Source organism: Chinchilla lanigera, unplaced genomic scaffold (genome assembly GCF_000276665.1).
Source record: "Chinchilla lanigera isolate Chin_1 unplaced genomic scaffold, ChiLan1.0 scaffold00181, whole genome shotgun sequence".
Classification (NCBI taxonomy): Eukaryota; Metazoa; Chordata; class Mammalia; order Rodentia; family Chinchillidae; genus Chinchilla; species Chinchilla lanigera.
In genome coordinates, this window is record NW_004955582.1 from 416,391 (window position 1) to 433,569 (window position 17,179).

Consider the following 17,179-nt stretch of genomic DNA (forward strand, 5'->3'; position numbering starts at 1 on the left):
AATTATTGTGTATGACCACAATAGACATTGTACTTATAAAAACAATAGACATTACATTCCAATATGGAAACATTAAAGACATTTTTCTTCTTAGCAACTGAATTAAATTAACCTACTGTTATGCTATGTGACATTAGTCCCCCAAAATCATTTGGGTTAATATCATGAGTGTTTATTTATTTATAAACCAATCTAAGTAGAAATTGTGGAGAATAATATATATTTGAAAGTTGACACACAAAGGCATATGTATTAGTCTAAATCGTATATAACCTTCATGTTATCAAACTTTAGGACTTTTTATTTGTAAGTCCCAGGTAAACTACAGGCCCATTAGCCATCATCCTTTAAATATCTTGGAAAATTTGTCTCTCCCCTAAAACCTAGAAAAGTGGTAGTTTTAATTTTTTTTAGAGGACCCAAAAGAATCGTAAGTTTACAAAGGCAAAAATAAAGAAAAAACAGAATTGATATGAGCGCAGAAAGATTTAACAAAGCAGTTTTAGGTACTTACTCAGTTTAAATGAAGAAGCAGAAAATGCAGAACACACAAAACAATTACTTTTCAATCCAAGTGCACTCTTTGATGTATTAGCCCAGTTGAGCTGTAATAATCCACTATAGTTTACAGATTTATAACTATAAATAGACTAGTCAGAACTTTTCCTAGTTCCGCACCAATAAGCCCACACCAATAAGAGTTAGACAGAGAGATAAAAACCCAAAAGGATTTTTTATACTGTGCCAGGAGGGACTGTTTAAAAAGGATTAGCCTGATGTTTATCTTAATAATGGGAGAGAGCTACTATAGTAAACCACTCCTCTGATGTAGGTTAGGAGATAAGAGCACCACCCTGTATCTCTTGTTACTCTCTTTTTCTCTGTAGATCTCCACTCTTCAGGGTAGGAGGACATTAATCATCCTCTGGGTTAATGTGTATTTCCAGGAAGGTGTGCCCAGGGCCTGATCCTCATGGTGGATAGATGGATTTGGATAGAATAAATCTTGGCTCCCAAGAGTGACGGAAATCTAGCCCTCAAAAAGATATCTTTTAGCCAGCCTTCTGGAGAGAGGGACAGTGGTGCCAAATGGCTTTTGTTTATAGAAGTAGTCTTTTCTCTTTTTGGGGTCTGAAGGAAGAGTTTTGAACAAGTTCCAAAACTAGATTCCTCACCTGCTGAGCACTGGAGGTATTGGACTAGAGCTAGGCTGGCTTTCATTGGTGGAATAGTAAAACAGCCTGGGGGACTCTCCCTTAACTTTGACATTTGACTTCACAAAGCTTTTTTATTGGATCTAGAGGATTCCTGGTTAGATATTGGCTCTGTGAAAGTTAGGGTAGAACCTGGACACGGGGGACATTGGGGATAGGGGAACCCAGAATGTAGGCTAGAATTACCTTGTTCTTGGCCTAATAAATCTATCAAGACATATTTGGAGAAGATGGGAGCAATCATCCCAATGGAGAGAGAAAAGTCCAAACCTGTAGCTCAACTCTCATTGGCACTTGAGAGGCCTCTGAAGGAGGAGTCTCAGGTCCCCTGAGAAAGGGGACACCTGGAGAGGAGTGCTGGGGGGACAATAGATAAGTTGAGATGTGTCTGCTAGATACCAGATCGGGCTAACCCTTGGATTTCTCTTGTCTTGGATGTTATCACTGCCACATTGTCCTCATCCTTGCCAGCAACATCACTGTTACCATCCTCACTATAGGAAATACACGGGAATCAGGTCCTCTCAGAGCAGAGGTTTCAGGGAATGGAGAACAGGATTTATATTTAGGGAAGTGTCTGTGTATGAGATCTCTATTCAGATCAAAGAATGATTAGGAAAATAGAAAACTACAATTATGATCATGGGAATTTATGCTGGTTACAGTCCCTGAAATATGCGACTTTCAATAGAGTAAATTTTATTTCACATTAAATATTACAAAACCAAGTTAATAACCCTATACTTTTGTAATGGCTATTTTCTTACCTGTTAAGTGCAGTGTTTTTTAAAGAACCCAGATTTGGATGTCCTCGTTGTAGGTATTATTAGATACAGGGTAAAATGGAGTGATCGCCTGCCTTTGGGATTAGATTGGAAAGTGTCTTGGGTTTGATGTAGAAAACAACAAACACGTGCAAGTATTTTTATAATGTTAGTGGAAATACTGTCTCTATTACAAAAAAGAAACCTTTGACCTTTTAAATTTCAAATTTATTTCAAATGTAGTGATAATTCACATAATTTTCAGCTAGTATTATTGTGTTAATAAGCATTTTTCCTTAATTATTTTTTCTTAGAGCGATATCGCATCCAGAGTGAACAGTTTGAAGATCTTTGGCTCATAACAAATGAGCTTATTCTCCGCCTTCAGGAGTATTTTGAGAAACAGGGAATCAAAGATTTTGCCTGTTCTTTTTCTGGATTCATACCCCTTCAGGAATATTTTGAGTTGATTGATCATCATTTTGAGGTATGTGTGATTATAACCCACATCTCATCTAAAACTCTTGAATATGCAAAACAGAGATAGATGGTGTAATAGTGGGAATTACAGTATGGATGCTAGCAGGCCATGTGCTTTGAGTTGTATTCTTATGTGAGTGGTAGATTTGGTGACTTAATTGCTGCCCTCTTGACCAGTTTGTGATCAGTTGCAGACATTTACAGCAGGGCATGTGATCTGGCCTTGAAACAGAGCTGATCTAATTCTCCCACATGAGAATTTAAGCCTTGGCCCCAGTAACCCACTGTTAAAACTATTTGAGCTTATTGGTAGTCAATTGGCTAACTAATTCTAGCAGGCTGTAAATGGGGTGTGACTTTTTCTTTTTGCAAAAGCACACCAGAGCTTCTGCATCTCAGTAAGGCCTAGTCCACCTAAGATAGTATCCACTACCTGCTGTACTGGATGCTTAGTCAGTGTTGAGCTATTAAGAGCCTAAGTAAATGCGATCTGATGTTACTTTGTTGCGCTAAGTATTTCTGCATTTCTTGTTTGGGAGTGGCTAAAGAGCCTATGTTAGGTGCTCCTGATTATCTCAGCAGTGTCAGTCTGAATCCTTTGAAGATTAACTTGATATTTGGAAAGAGTTGTGTTTTGTGAATGAATGGATAAACATAATGATATTATGATTTTTCTTGGGATTTTATTTTTATTAGTACATACTTGTAGTACACAATGATCGCATTCCACCTAGGGAGTTGGTACATGTACATCACACATCTCAATTCTTTTTTCAACTTCTTCCTTCCTTTCTCTTTCCACTCCTTCCATGCCTTCGTCTACCTCCCATTTGCAAAAGATGTATTTCCTATTACGTATTTTGTTTTGCTCTTTACTTATACTTCGGGTTTCTCATGTAAGAGAAACCTCGCAATATTTAAGCTTGTATGTCTAGTTTCACTTACCATTAATGGTCTCAAGCTATATCCATTTTCCTGCAAATGACTCAAGTTTATCCTTCTTATGGCAGAGTAGTACTGTGTTGCATATAAATGCCATATTTTCTTTATTCATTTGTCTGTTGATGGCTCTATAGGCTGCTTCCAAGATTCAGCTATTGTGCTGCTATAAACATGGGTATGTGTGGATCACTATAATGTGGTTTCTTTTAACTCTTTTGGTTAAATACCTAGACAGGGAATAGCTGGGTCAAAGAGAGTTTCTAGTTTTAGTTTTTTGAGGACTCTTCATACTGATCTCCATAGTGATTGGATTAATATACATTCCTGCCAACAGTGCAGAAGGGTTCCTTTTTCCTTCCAACCTCATGGGCATTTGTTATTATTTGATTTCTCGATGATAGCCATTCCTTCTCGAGTAAGATGGACTCTCAATGTAATTTTAATTTGCATTTGTTTAATGGCCAGAGATGTTGAACATAAGGGTCTACTCATTTCAGTTGCCCATTTTTTGATTGGGTCATTTTTTTTGGGAAGGGTCTACTTTTTTTGAATTCTTAGTATATTGTAGATTTTAGTCCTCTGTCTGTAGACTTGCTGGCAGATTTTTTTTTTTCCTATTCTGTAGGTTAGCACTTTACTTTGTTGGTTTTTTCTTTGCTGTGTGGAAGCCTTTTAATTTGATATGATCCGTTTATTGATTCCTGATGTTATTTCTTGTGCAATTGGAAAGCTGTTCAGAAAGTCTTTGCCTATGCTTATGTCTTCAATAGTTTTACCTATTTTATCTTCCAATTTTATCTTGTTTTTAACATTTAATTCATTGATCCATTTTGAGATTGGTACATGGTGAGAGATATGGGTTTAGATTCAACCTTCTGCATCTTTTCTCCAGTGTATGTTTTTGGTCCTTTAATGATAAGCACTTTAAAAGTTCTGTTTATTGAAGTAAAGTTACCAGAATTCACTTACTTACAGAGTCTGTAAACATATTTTACTAGATAGTATAAAAGGGAAATTTTAAAAGAATTTTAAACATCAAGTAAGCATTGGCTTCTCGAGTGACTACTTTTTAAGGAGTCAACAGACATTTCAATTTCTGTATGTGTGTATGTCTATAGACAGGAAATAGTCATGTAACATATTATTATTCCCTTTGAATAGTGTAAGAGTGTTAGTTTTCACCTATTAAAACATTTTTTAATGCAGTATGAACATAAAGAGAAAATTTTAGGTGTATACAATCCAATTTTGAGTAAGTATATCATTATCAAATGAATTTATTTGGGTTTCCTCTCATCTCTGATGATATTATTTTCTAGTACAGTACATATTTGGCCAAACTATGGCACTCAAACCAACAATTTGGGGGAGTAGATGTAGGTGTTTTAAGGATTGAGAATCTTTGCGTAGCTATAGGATAGTGGTGGTGAACCTGTGCCACAGCCAGCTGTTTATTGTTGAAAGCTCTAAAAGTTTCACCATCCCTGCTGTAGAATGTATTTTGAGAAATGGTTGGTTTCCTTTGCCAAATTGAGGTCCAGTGATTTATGAAAGAGAGTTCACAGAAAGACTATAATAATTATATATTTGTAATATTTAAAATAGAGAATATTATATGCTGGGTACTAGTAAATTTGGCACACAGTTTTTCTTTTTTATTTGCTGTGTAGGAACTCCTTGATTTTCCACTTTAGGGTGCTTCCTTTCTGAGGTAAAGCTTGGGGAATTTGGTAAACTGCAGGCACTTTCATTGGTTACACACATGGATGAAGGCGAGCATGATTATAGTTCCCTTCCTATGTGCTCAATGTTTGCTTTAAGCAGACATTTTAGAAATTTGGAATATTGTATTATGCAACAATTCAAAACATTCAGAACAAGTTAAATCATTTAACTTATTTGATAGGAATGTAAGCATTTCAAAATCATAATGAAGTCCATTTATCTTGTACAAAATATAGAGAAGAATAGAATCTAACTTTATACACACTTTCTAAATACACACTGCCTGTAGTGTCGTTATATATAACGATAGGTAAGGTAAGTGCACGCTACTTTCGTGGAACTTTTTTGAAGGTGAGAGACTAAAACACAGTACTTTCTTCAGGTCAGGGCCAAGTTAGCCTAAAACATTTTCGTGTTGGTTGTTTGGCATTTCTTTCATCTCATACTCTACTCACATCAACAATATATGTGATGGGCTAGAGAATAAAAAAATCTCCCCAAAATAAAACGTCATTCCAGATTTGGTACACTTACATATATCAGTGTCATTGGAAGTACTATCAGCACAGTCTTTGCAACTAGCCCAAACCGTATATTTAAGAAGTTTTTATAAATTGCTTGTGGTGTTCATTATGTTTAATTCTTAAGCCACAGTATTTTTTGATGAAGATAGCATTTCCACAAAGTCATCAATAAGAACAGCCCACATTCCTTCTTCATTGTAATTAGACACATCATATGTGATCATTGCACTGAATTTTAACCAAAGAGTTTAAGTGTCTTTTGGTATTGATCATTTATGATGTTACAGCAAAATTTAATTATCTTCTATAAGTACTAAGTTTCAGGAGGCAATGGCCATTTCTTGATCTAATCCTTTTTGTTCTAGATTCTTTGCAAAATCAAACTGGTAAAACATGCTTAAACCATTCTGATTCTTTCAATTCTGGTCCCCTTTTTGGTATTTGAGCCTTTAACTTTTCTCCGATGGCTCATCCTAGTTCTGTCACACTATCTACAAACTCCTGTTAGGAAGACTCACATGGTGTTGCTTTCTGAAATGCATGCAGTGATCGCAGCACTAATGCTGGCTGGGTTGAGTGCCAGGTTATCACAGAATTGTTGTATACCATCCATTTGAATTTCATTTTCAGCCTGAGGATGTTTGTATCTTGTATAGTTGTCTTCCTGTCCAATGATCCTTTTACACTCTCTCATGTATTAAATTCAAGATTTTGCAAAATATTATTTGTTGCAACATCTAACTTCCAGTCATTTTGAGAAAGACAACTTGCTACATTTTTTCCCACTGTATTCTTTAAAGATCATAAACTGCCATAACTCATCCTTCTGCAATGATTTCAGTTTGTCCATGCTTATGTCCTCCAGGCCTCTTCCTCTTCTCCCAGGTGGCTGCTGCTGCTCCTCTGTAGTGCAGGTGGCAACCCTTGCCCCAGGGCCCCAGATCTTTTGGGAGTTGTAAGGAAGCGGCCTTGGGCCTGGGAAGAACAGGGACTGCGGTGGAAGGACAGGACTGAGGCTGTTATGATTTTAAACTTTGAGTCACAAAGTCCTTTGGAGTCCAAGTATCCCTTCATGCAAGTGAGACATGAAATTTTGTTTATTTTACTCGTTTTTCTAATTCTTAATACCTGAAACAGTTTTTGGCTATGGATTGAGAAATACTCATTGACACTTTGACATGAGAAGACATTTCCATCATTGCCACCTGATTACACATTCAATGGAAAGATAAACCTGGATGATGTCTGAATATTTTCTTTTCTTTTTGTTGTCAATTTGAGACAGGGTCTCACTATGCAGTGCAGGCTGGCCTTGAGCTCACTTTATAGCCCAGGCTGGTCTCAAACTCCCGATGATCCTCCTGCCTCAGCCTCCTGAGTACTGGGATTACAGGTGTGCACCACCACACCCAGCCGATGTCTGAGTATTGAGATTATCTTTTTAATTTTTTTGTGTATTTGATAAATCCAGGAAGTAAAATATTATAGCAGTAAATTAATTCAGTTAGAGAGTGAGGTATTGATAATTTGGGCATTATTTTTTAAATTTTAGTTATTAAAAATTCATTTTATTATCTAATTTTTTGTAATAATAGTTTTTGCCTCTAGAGAATATTATCAGTTGCTCCTAAAATTGGCATTGAAAGTTGTTAAACGTCTAAATTTCATATCATATATAATTCTTATCGTGTATCTGGACAACACATGAGTTGAAAAGATAAGAATTTAGTTTGATACCAGAATTGTAAACTATAATATGTTTAATTTCTGAACAATTTGAATATCATATTTTCTGAACTAGTTTATTAGTTTCATAAAGTTGAATTAGTAGTTCAGGTGATCTGATCTCATGGATGTTCCTTCTACCCTATGATTCCAATAGTTTGTTTTTTAAAAAAATTAATTAACTAATTAATTTGTTTGTAGTGCTGAGGATGGAACTTGTCTCATGCATACTGGGCAAGCACTGTACCAGGGAGCTACATGCCAGCCCTTTTATTTTATTAGTATTAAGTTTTAATGAAATTAACTACAGTGAAGAGTGTTATCTGATTCTCATTCCCTATTCACTAAGTTTCCTTTCCTGAAGCAACTTTTAATATTCAGTATCTCATGTATCTTTTTAGACAAATCGTATGTAGTCACTGCTATGCTAAAACACACACAGATAGTATGGGCTATGCTAAAACACACACTTGATACGTTATCTTCTGAATCTATTTGCTTTGTTTTATTTCATATATCTTTGGATAGCATTGTCTATTAATACCCATCTTGAAGAATAGTCCTCTTTATTTAACCAGTTCTGATGGTGGGCATTTTATTAATGATATCAGTACAATAAAAATAGAACAGTTATGTGCATTACTTTTTGTAAGCACATCTCTGGGATACATTCCCAGAAGTCAGATTGCTAGATTATAGGTTGTACATTTAAGAGTTATTGAATTAACTTCATATAAAATTTTGCCCATTTTTCTACTTGTTACTCTTTTTCTTGTGGATTCTGTTGTGTTATAGTCTTTTTAACATTGATTTCTAGATGCTCTCTAGATATTATGGGTATAATTTATCATCCGTCTTGTATTTTTCTGTTTATCTTATCATTTTGTTTATCATTTTTAAGCTATGTGGAATTTAAAAAATTTTAAAATTCAAGTGTGTGTGTGTATGTGTGCATGTTTGTCTTTTGACTTATAATTTATAACAAAGGTTTGTATGTTGAGATTATAAAAGAGAATTCTAATTTTTCTAGTGCCTTGTTGTGTCTAAACTTTGTTACCTCTGCAATTGATTTTATTGTGAAGAATGGGGAGAAATTCCTATTTTTTCTCCATGTGGTCATGTATTACAAAACATTTATCAAATGGCCAGTCTTTCCACTGGTGAAACTAGATCACCTTTACTAAATTTCCATTTGATCTCTTCCACTATATTATTTATATATTTTTATGCCAAATACTACATTATTTTAATTCCTATAATTTTGTAAAATGTTTACAATTTTTAATTAGTCTTTTTCAAACTTTGATTAACATTGTGCATAATATAGGCCCTATATTGTTGCTTTGAACATACTTTCTTGTTTCTGTTTAACTTCAGATTAAGACATTCTTTCTTGTAGCTGCGGCTAAATGGTCAAAAACTAGAAGAACTGTTGTCTCAAAGAGCTGTACAGTTCCGAGCCATCGAACGCCGGCTATTAACAAGGTTCAAAGATAAAACACCTGCCCCCCTCCAGCATCTGGACACCTTGCTGGATGGCACTTACAAGCAGGTTAGTATAGTACCAGTGACAGTTTTCTATTACTGGATATAATTCTTTTCTCATCATAAAGTCGTGTACCACAGTGCCAAGATAAGGTATTTCTTTTCTGTGCATGATGATTAGGATTATCGTTACATACTTCTTGTTCACCACAAGAAGTTTATCATTTATCTGGCTGTGGTGAGATGGCACTGACTCTTGAGGCATTTATACTCCCAAAGGATAGTCAGAAGTATCATCTCTGGCTTGGAAAGGAATTTTTAAAATTTCAATATCATGAGTAAGGTCTTAGTTCTCGTGTAGTGAAGTCTTCACATGACTACAATAAAGACTTTGACTGCATTGTATCTTCTTGTATTTGTTTCTGCATAATACCACTGTCTTGTTTTAAAGTTAGTGTTGGTGGTATGAATTTTTGATTTTTTTAAAACTTTTTTATTGTGGTTATTTATTCTGTAACATAGAAACAGGTGGTATATCCTTTACCCCCTTTCCTCCAGTGGTAATATTTGCAAACTATAATATAATCTGGCAAGTGGTACATTGAGCTTGATGAAGCCCACAGACCTTGTTCACATTTGCTTGTACTCATTTGCATTAATTTGAATTTTATCCAGTTTTTTTGTGTTTGGGTTTCTGTATCCACCACACCCTCCATTCCAGGTGTGGAAGCTCCTACTCCCTGGTGCTCCCCACATCATATTACCTTCCCTCTCTCTCCTCTCTCCTGCTCTGTTCTGTTTATTTTAGAACAAATCAAGATTTTTTTCCCAGAGTTTTCCTAGGGAAGTGATGATGAGCCCTTTAGAGGTGAGTTCCCAAACTACATCCTAAAACCCACTTAGTTATTGCAAAGTGTCCACAGTCCAATTAAACCTGAATACTGAGGTTTTAGTTTAGAAAAAACGACTCTACGTTAACATCTTTTGTCTTAAAAACAACACACATGCCATAGGTTTGCCACCACTGTTCCAGGGGAAGGAAAATAGCTTACTATATGTTATCAGTAGATATTTTATATATATATATATATTTACTTCTAGAAAGTTTTATATTTCTGAATATTAGTGGCAGTTTGAGAAACAGTGTATGGTAACCATAGAATCCTGGAAAGGAAACTAAATCAGAAGTCAAATATCACAGTTTTGTTACTTATTAGCTGTTTGGCTTTTGGCAATGTTCTTGCCCTCTCAGAACTTCCATTTCTTTCTGTAAAATGGGATTAGTACCATGTGTTACAAAGATTATATTCTGTAATCTATGTGGAAGTAAATGCTTTGTAAATTGTTCTACAAATACACATTTTCAGTTATAACCCCTAAGTCAGGAGGCACTAATGCCCTTTCTGTTCTATACTTTTCCTTATTTTGCATACATTTTGCTTTGGTTTGTTTTGCTATTCCTTCTTTTTTCCTCCTCCTTCCTAGCATTTCTTTCATTACTTGTTCACCTCATCTAATTCTTCAGCCTTCTGCCAGGCCTGCCATTCTTGGAGCTCAGGATGTACTCAGCCTTGTAATTCATGCTGTTTCACTATATAGACACGGTGGTGCAGGGAGTGTTAAGACCCAGTAATAGAGCTTAATTTAGTGCTTTCTAAATTTTCTACATAGCAGGACTCCTTTTCTCCATTTTATATTTAATGTGTTAGGGTTTTTATTGTTTTTGTTTAGTTTCAGCGTTAGAATTTTCCATGGTTTGTAATATTATGGACAAGAATGGTACAAATTGTAGATGTTTCACTTGTCTATTTTTTTTTTTTTTTAGTTTTTTTTTTAGTTTTTTTCTGGTACTGGGAATTGAACTCACGACCTCACACTTGTCTATTTTTAACCCCCTTTTCTTTTTAGATTAACAAAAAGAATTAGCAAGATTTTGAAGGAAAAATAATATACACTATAATGAATTTGACACTTTTAATATAGCTTGCCATTGAATTTTATTACATTTTCATGTTAAATTTTAGTGAGATGTTGATTGTTCATGTAGTTTCTTGATCCTAATATTCTACTTTGGTTCTTTTAAATCAAATTTTAATGACATGGATAACATGAATATAATCCTCCCCAGTTACATTATATATAATGTGAAATTTCCCATCTTGTTCTCTTATCATGTGCTCAGAAATGTAGTAGCTCAAATGGTTTGCATCTTTCCGGACATTTTCTATTTTTAAAATGTATTTGGAAGTGAAATATTATTTTCTGAGGCTAAAAAACAACCCATGAAGAGTATCATACTATATGTCTCTCATTTTTTTCTCTTCCACTAGCATATACTGGAACTCTTTCCATATTAATACTAGATCTGCTTCTCTATTTGTAATGACTTCATGGTATTCTATAGCATGGACATTTTGTAGTATGGAAAAACCACAGTTTATGAAAGGAAAATTATAGTAGCAGTTTCAATGTTGAGTCTAACACTGAGGAAACTTCTTTCAGACACTCCTTCCAGAAATTTCTTTCAGACACCTTTCAGGAGTTCAGACAACTCCTTCAGACACCTTTCTACTGTCCCCAAACTGGTGTAATACTCACCTCATTATCACTTGCCTGCTTTGTTATGTGTCTGTCTGTGTTCACTGCCTGGGTAAGGAGCATGATCTGCTCCCTGGGGTAGTTGAATTCAGGGAATAACAGCCACGCTTAGCACCATCTGACTCTCCATGGCACAACTCCAGTGTGTAAGTATTATTAGAGTTTTGAAGTGTTTTCCTGATTTAACGTTTAAAATTAGAGCTGCCACCTGTTTGGAGTCCTTTAATGATGCAAAGAAAGCTTTCAGCTTTTCTGTCAGTCCTCATATTGACCTTAGTGCCACTGTATTCTATCAGGAGCAATCAGAGGCGAACTCTGAGCTTGCTGTACAAGATTTCCCATCTGTCCCACTTGTCACAGTGCATCTGGAAGATGCTGTCATATCCCCTCTTAAGGAGACTGTGGCAATTTACTTAATAGAAGCGGAAATAAATATCTTTGTAAAACTGGAGAGTAAAGTCTCTGAAGTCAGGGACTTAATCTTACCACTGGATTCCTAAAATGATATGTGTATTGATAATAGTACATGCTTAATATTGGTTCTGTGGATAATGCTGTTTTGTCTGTAACGATAATTTCTTAAAATTGCATGCCTTTGATAAGGGCACCACTACAAAGAACAAAGCAGCAGAGAATTCTTTTAGTCTAGGCTCATGAATCATTGTGGTGATTTATTCTAAAATGCTTGAAAGCCACTAAGAAGTGGAAACTCTTCTTTTCTAAATAACACATTTGGAGGACTCAGGCAAACTGACATAGCCAGGAAGGTTTTATAGATGAAAATTCTTGTCTGAGAAAATCTTTTGATGAGTATGTGTGTGTGCTGAGTTAAGTGCCAAACTGTCATCATTTGAATGCGTCTCTGCAGAACAAACATTGTTGAAGTTAAAGCTCACAGTATTATAAGTGGCATAAAATTAACTGAGCTTTTTCTGTGTAAATACATGTCCAGAAACATGAACAGGTTTGATTCTCTTCATTTGTTGTTTGCAAAATTGTTGAACTCTTTTACACAATACAAATTTTCTTTCATGAAACACATCCTTTGCACAACCAGGATGGGGTATAGAAATGTACAATTGAAGGCAGTTTCAGTATTTTGTAGGAGTTAAATGATCCAGAAGCTGCTATGAATTCCAATAAAGTCATTCATAAAACCTGAAAGTGAAGCCCAAGGCCCTTCATATATAATTGATTAAGCCATACTGAATTGGACGAAATGTGAGATAGTTTGTACAGATGGAGTGCTCATTTATGTAACAGAGTTAGTGTTCAGACACTCACAGGTTCAGGGTTTTAAGTTTAGCTTACTGTCTCTACATTCAATAATACCAGCCACTGTTACTATTTAGGCACTGAAGTTTCAGTTATTAGGTACAAAGAAGTAGATAAGGTCAGAGCCCACAGTATGAGAACTGTGCCCTTAGTATTTAGCAATAAATCTAGGTGCACTAGCTAACACAATAAGCCAGTAAAGTGGGCCTTGAAAGAAAATTACCTAACAGACAAGAATAAAACTCTTCCTAAGCCTCAGCTTCCACGCCTGTAGAATAATGATACTAATGGTTTCTCCTGCATGGAGTTATTGCCAGGCTGCAAATGTTTTAACAAGTGAATTGCTTAGAATAGTGCTTGGCACACAGTAATCTCTCAACAAATGTTAATCACAATTCTGGGAAATAGTCTTCATCTTTCTTTGACTAATAAATTATGCAACCTCAAGAGTATTAACTGATCAGATGAAGAGGGTTATAATACAGCATCTCTCTGAAGTTCTGCTATCTGTTGGCCTCAGGAATGTAGACTTAACTAAGAATCAGGAAGATCCTGTGTTCTCAGGGACATCCCCCAGATTCCCCTAGGCCTGTCTGCCTTGTCTTTCCTGACACAGGATCAAGAGGGATCAGGCCTGAGGCTCCTGAACTCATGGACTTCTGTGCCTCTATTTTGTTTGTACATATTCCTAGAAGAATGACTCCCTCAAAAAACACTGTGTGTACACATGTGAGCACACGTGCACATGCATACACACACATTGCCTTGCAGAAATGTTACATCATGTTATGGTTCAGGTAATACATGAAAATGTCTGGTTTTCTAGGTATAATTACTTATTTTGATTTTTACTCTTTTTAATAAAATGATAATGTGATTGTTCTTTTATTGCCTCTTTTGGTATTTGTTTCCCAGTGTGACTGGGCATTTTTCAATTGTTAGTTGGCCATTTGTGTTTCTGTCTTAGCAATTTACATTTCAATTTATCTATTTTATCAGGTTGTACATCTTTTTCTTATACTCACTTTTATCACACTTGTTATGCATAAATATGCATTGTGCATATTAATCTCACATAAAAATTAATCTTTCACATAAAAATTTTATCAATATTCATTGCCTTTTGTTTCATTTTTGATATGTATGTCTTTTGATATGTAGAATCTGAAAAATATTTGCATAGTAAAATCTATCCATCTTTTTCCTTTAGGTTTTTCTGCCTAGGATGTTCTTCTCTATGCTAAGAGTACATGAATAACAGCTTATAAGTTTATTCTAACATGTGTATACTCTCATTCTTCATGTATACCTTTAAAACCCACATGGAATTCACTATATAATTTAGTGAGACTCTAATCTCTGTCCAGAAATTGTGAGCTAAGTTGTCTCAGTGCTTGCTTATTTCACAATCTGTTCTCCCACTGAGCTAAAATGCCTCCTGTATCATTTAATAATTTTGTTGTAGAGACAACCACCTCAACCTTGGTGTCTTAGAGCAACAACAGTGTGTTTTACTATTCATGAGTCTGGATCAGCTGAAAGCCTGCAGATCTGAGCTGTGCCTGTCTGATCCTAGTGGTTTACTCACATGTCTGGTGGCTCGGCTCTGGGCCAGGTGACAAGGATGTTCACTTATACACTTGGCAGTTGGCTGCAGTCAGTTGGGATGATTGGGCCACAGGTCATTCATGGCCCAGAGGCCAGCGTGGGCTTGTTCATTTATTTACAGGTTCAAGACCGAGTGCCAAAGCAGTTTACAAGCCTCTTCCTGTGTCCTGCTTCTGGTGCCCCATTGGTTTGGACAGTTCAGGTCACAGGGTAGAAAAACAGGCTCTGCCTGATGCAGGAGCAGAGAATGGTGGTCACTTTTACAGCCCACTCACTTTTTAACATATGCTAAATTGCTAAGTATTTTAAATGAAAACTTCTTTTCCAAACTTTCCTAACCCTGAAGCTTAGGTTTTCTGTACTTACAGGTGTCTTTCCTGTATACTTTTTACATGAAACCTGTGTGTTTTGTTTGTTGTGGCACTGTTGATGAAACCCAGGGTTTCACGCATGCCCAACAAGTACTTTGCCACTGGGCTACACCCACTATCGAAAACTATATTTTCGTTGTCATTAATCTTAATCATTCACAGTGGTTGTGGTTCTTGGATGCTGAAGATAATTTATCTTGAAATTAATTAGGTTTTTCAGGAGTTGTTTGACATGGACAGTGCCAGTGTGGTTTTCTAGCAAAGCAGCCTGAATGCATGTAGTAATATGCTTGATTTGAGGATGTCATTTGTTACCTTGTCTCCTTGTAGGGCCTCCCCATACCCCGTCCAGAGCTGGGTTCTTAGGCAAGTGATCAGCACAGTGGTGTGGAGCCTTGTGTTTATTTTAATGTTCTCAGGAACTGTCTTATAGTTCTTCATATGCTATAAATAAGGGGCACTGTATTTTTATTTTGCACTGGGTGCCTCAAGTAATTTTATTTTGTACTGGATGCCCCTAGTGGGTCCTGCCCAAATTTCTGATGAGTAGAATAAAATGAGTATGACTTCAAAGACAATTTGAACTATAGAGCCTCTATTACACCACTAACTCCAAATCACCCGCTGACATCCACAAAGATATGGACAAGGGGCTGTCATGGACATCACTGACAGTTTCTCTGGCAGTTCAGGTCTTCTTTCTGTGACAGGCATCTCTATTGGCAGTGAAGCAACCATGTATGAAGGGCAGCCTCATTTAGAAATACATCCTGTGGTCGGCCCTGTGTAGCCTATTAGCTTCCCTCAGGTGGGTCACTGGCATCAAGATGCACTACTTGTCATTATAAGCTTTGATGCACAAGAGTGTCAGCCATCTCTTTTTTCCAGTTTTCAGCTGTATTATTCTGTGTCTTGTGTAGGAACTTCCAAACCCTTACCCCAGTCTGACTGTCACTAGCATTTCTTTTCTGCATATTGTGTGCCACTGCATCACACCATTGGGAAAAGTCTCACATTATTTTTTTATTTTTTCAGTTAGGGTTTGTGCTCTGTTATCCAGAACCCTTGTTCTTGAACCCTTTAGCCCAAGTGATTTTCCTGCCTCAGCATCTTGAGGAGCTGGGACCACTGTGCTGGGCTCCTCATGCTTCTTACATGGAAGTTTTGTCCTCCAATGAATAAAGATTTTCTAGGTGCTGACCACAATTTCAAATAGTTGAAGTTCTAGAATTTGGGGAAATTTTTTTTCCTTTACTTTTAGCTTTAGTGGCATGATATTGGAAAAAAAAAAAAAAAAAGCACATCGAGAATTTCTTTTTTCTAGTACTTAGAAACTTAAGTGTCTTCATTTTTAAATTTGAAATACTACGTTCTTAATCATCTGAATTATTTTTTTTGGAGACAAATAAGGGAAACGAGGTAAAATTCATGTTGATTTAGTATCTGTTCAGCCTGAAATAAACTTCATTAATTACTTTAGTACTTAACAGTCATCTTGTGAGGATGGCATTTTTCTTAGTCACTTTCTCATCACTGAAGCAAGACATCTGACACCCAGAAATTAAACATTTATTTTGGCTCATGGTTACAGTCCAGGGTTGGCCAGCTGGAAGGGCATGACAAAGGGGGAGATGGAGGAAAGCTGCTTACATCATGGCCCCAGGAAGCAAAGAGGGAAGAAGTGCGGAGCAGGGAGACACACAGGTCACACCCCTTCCTGTCAGGCCGTCCTAACAGCAAGTCATGATTCAGTCACCTGCCACAAGCTCTGCCTTTGAGTGAGTGCAAGAGGCTTTGTAGGACATTCTTGATCTAAACCAAACATCAATACTGTTCCTGTTTTATGAAGTACCTGAGACAGCGCAGGGTTCAGAAAGTTGCTCCCTGTTACACAGATATTAAGCAATGTATTGCAGAGTCCATGTTTAAGCATATCATGTAACATTTTCACTTTAATCATTGCCAGGTGGAATGGAGCCATCCTAGATTTTCTTCAGCAAAAGTATGATCAGGTTAAGGAAAAAGAAGATGCATGCAAGCTATTTGTACATCTTCATGCTTTGTAGATGTATGTACGCAAATTCATTGTGTTTACACTGATGAGTAACAAAATCTTCTGGAATGCTGCCCAAAGTCTGATGTTAGATCTGAAACTTGGTATCGCAGAAAGAAGGGACTTTTTTAATTTATTAAATTTATGCTGAAGTCCAATTTCTTTGCCATTAGATGCTGTTGCTTATTGCACATGGCAAATGCTTTTTAAAATATATTTTAAAAATTTCACATGCATTTGTAACTCAGAAGAGTGCTAGAGCAAACTGAAGTAGGGGAAATGAGACTTATCCTTTGGTCTGGCTTATGTTTTGATGCTTTTATGTGTGGTGAGATTTTTTTCCATACTACAACACTAACTCTTTGTTGCAGCAGAGGGAAAATGTTTACTGATCTAAAAGTTTGTGTCAGATGAA

General features: G+C 36.2%; 1 protein-coding gene and 1 pseudogene across 1 annotated transcript in view; one reads left to right on the forward strand and one right to left on the reverse strand.

Annotated features, from left to right (window-relative positions):
- Positions 1 to 17,179, forward strand: part of Bbs9 (Bardet-Biedl syndrome 9) — a gene marked incomplete in the record, with an annotated part of 405,589 nt that overhangs the window by 193,465 nt on the left and 194,945 nt on the right. Inside the window, 2 exon segments of the mRNA XM_013509769.1 lie at positions 2,293 to 2,465; positions 8,774 to 8,926. Coding sequence (XP_013365223.1) covers positions 2,293 to 2,465; positions 8,774 to 8,926 — 326 coding nt within the window.
- On the reverse strand, positions 5,769 to 6,508 carry LOC102005982 (annotated as a pseudogene).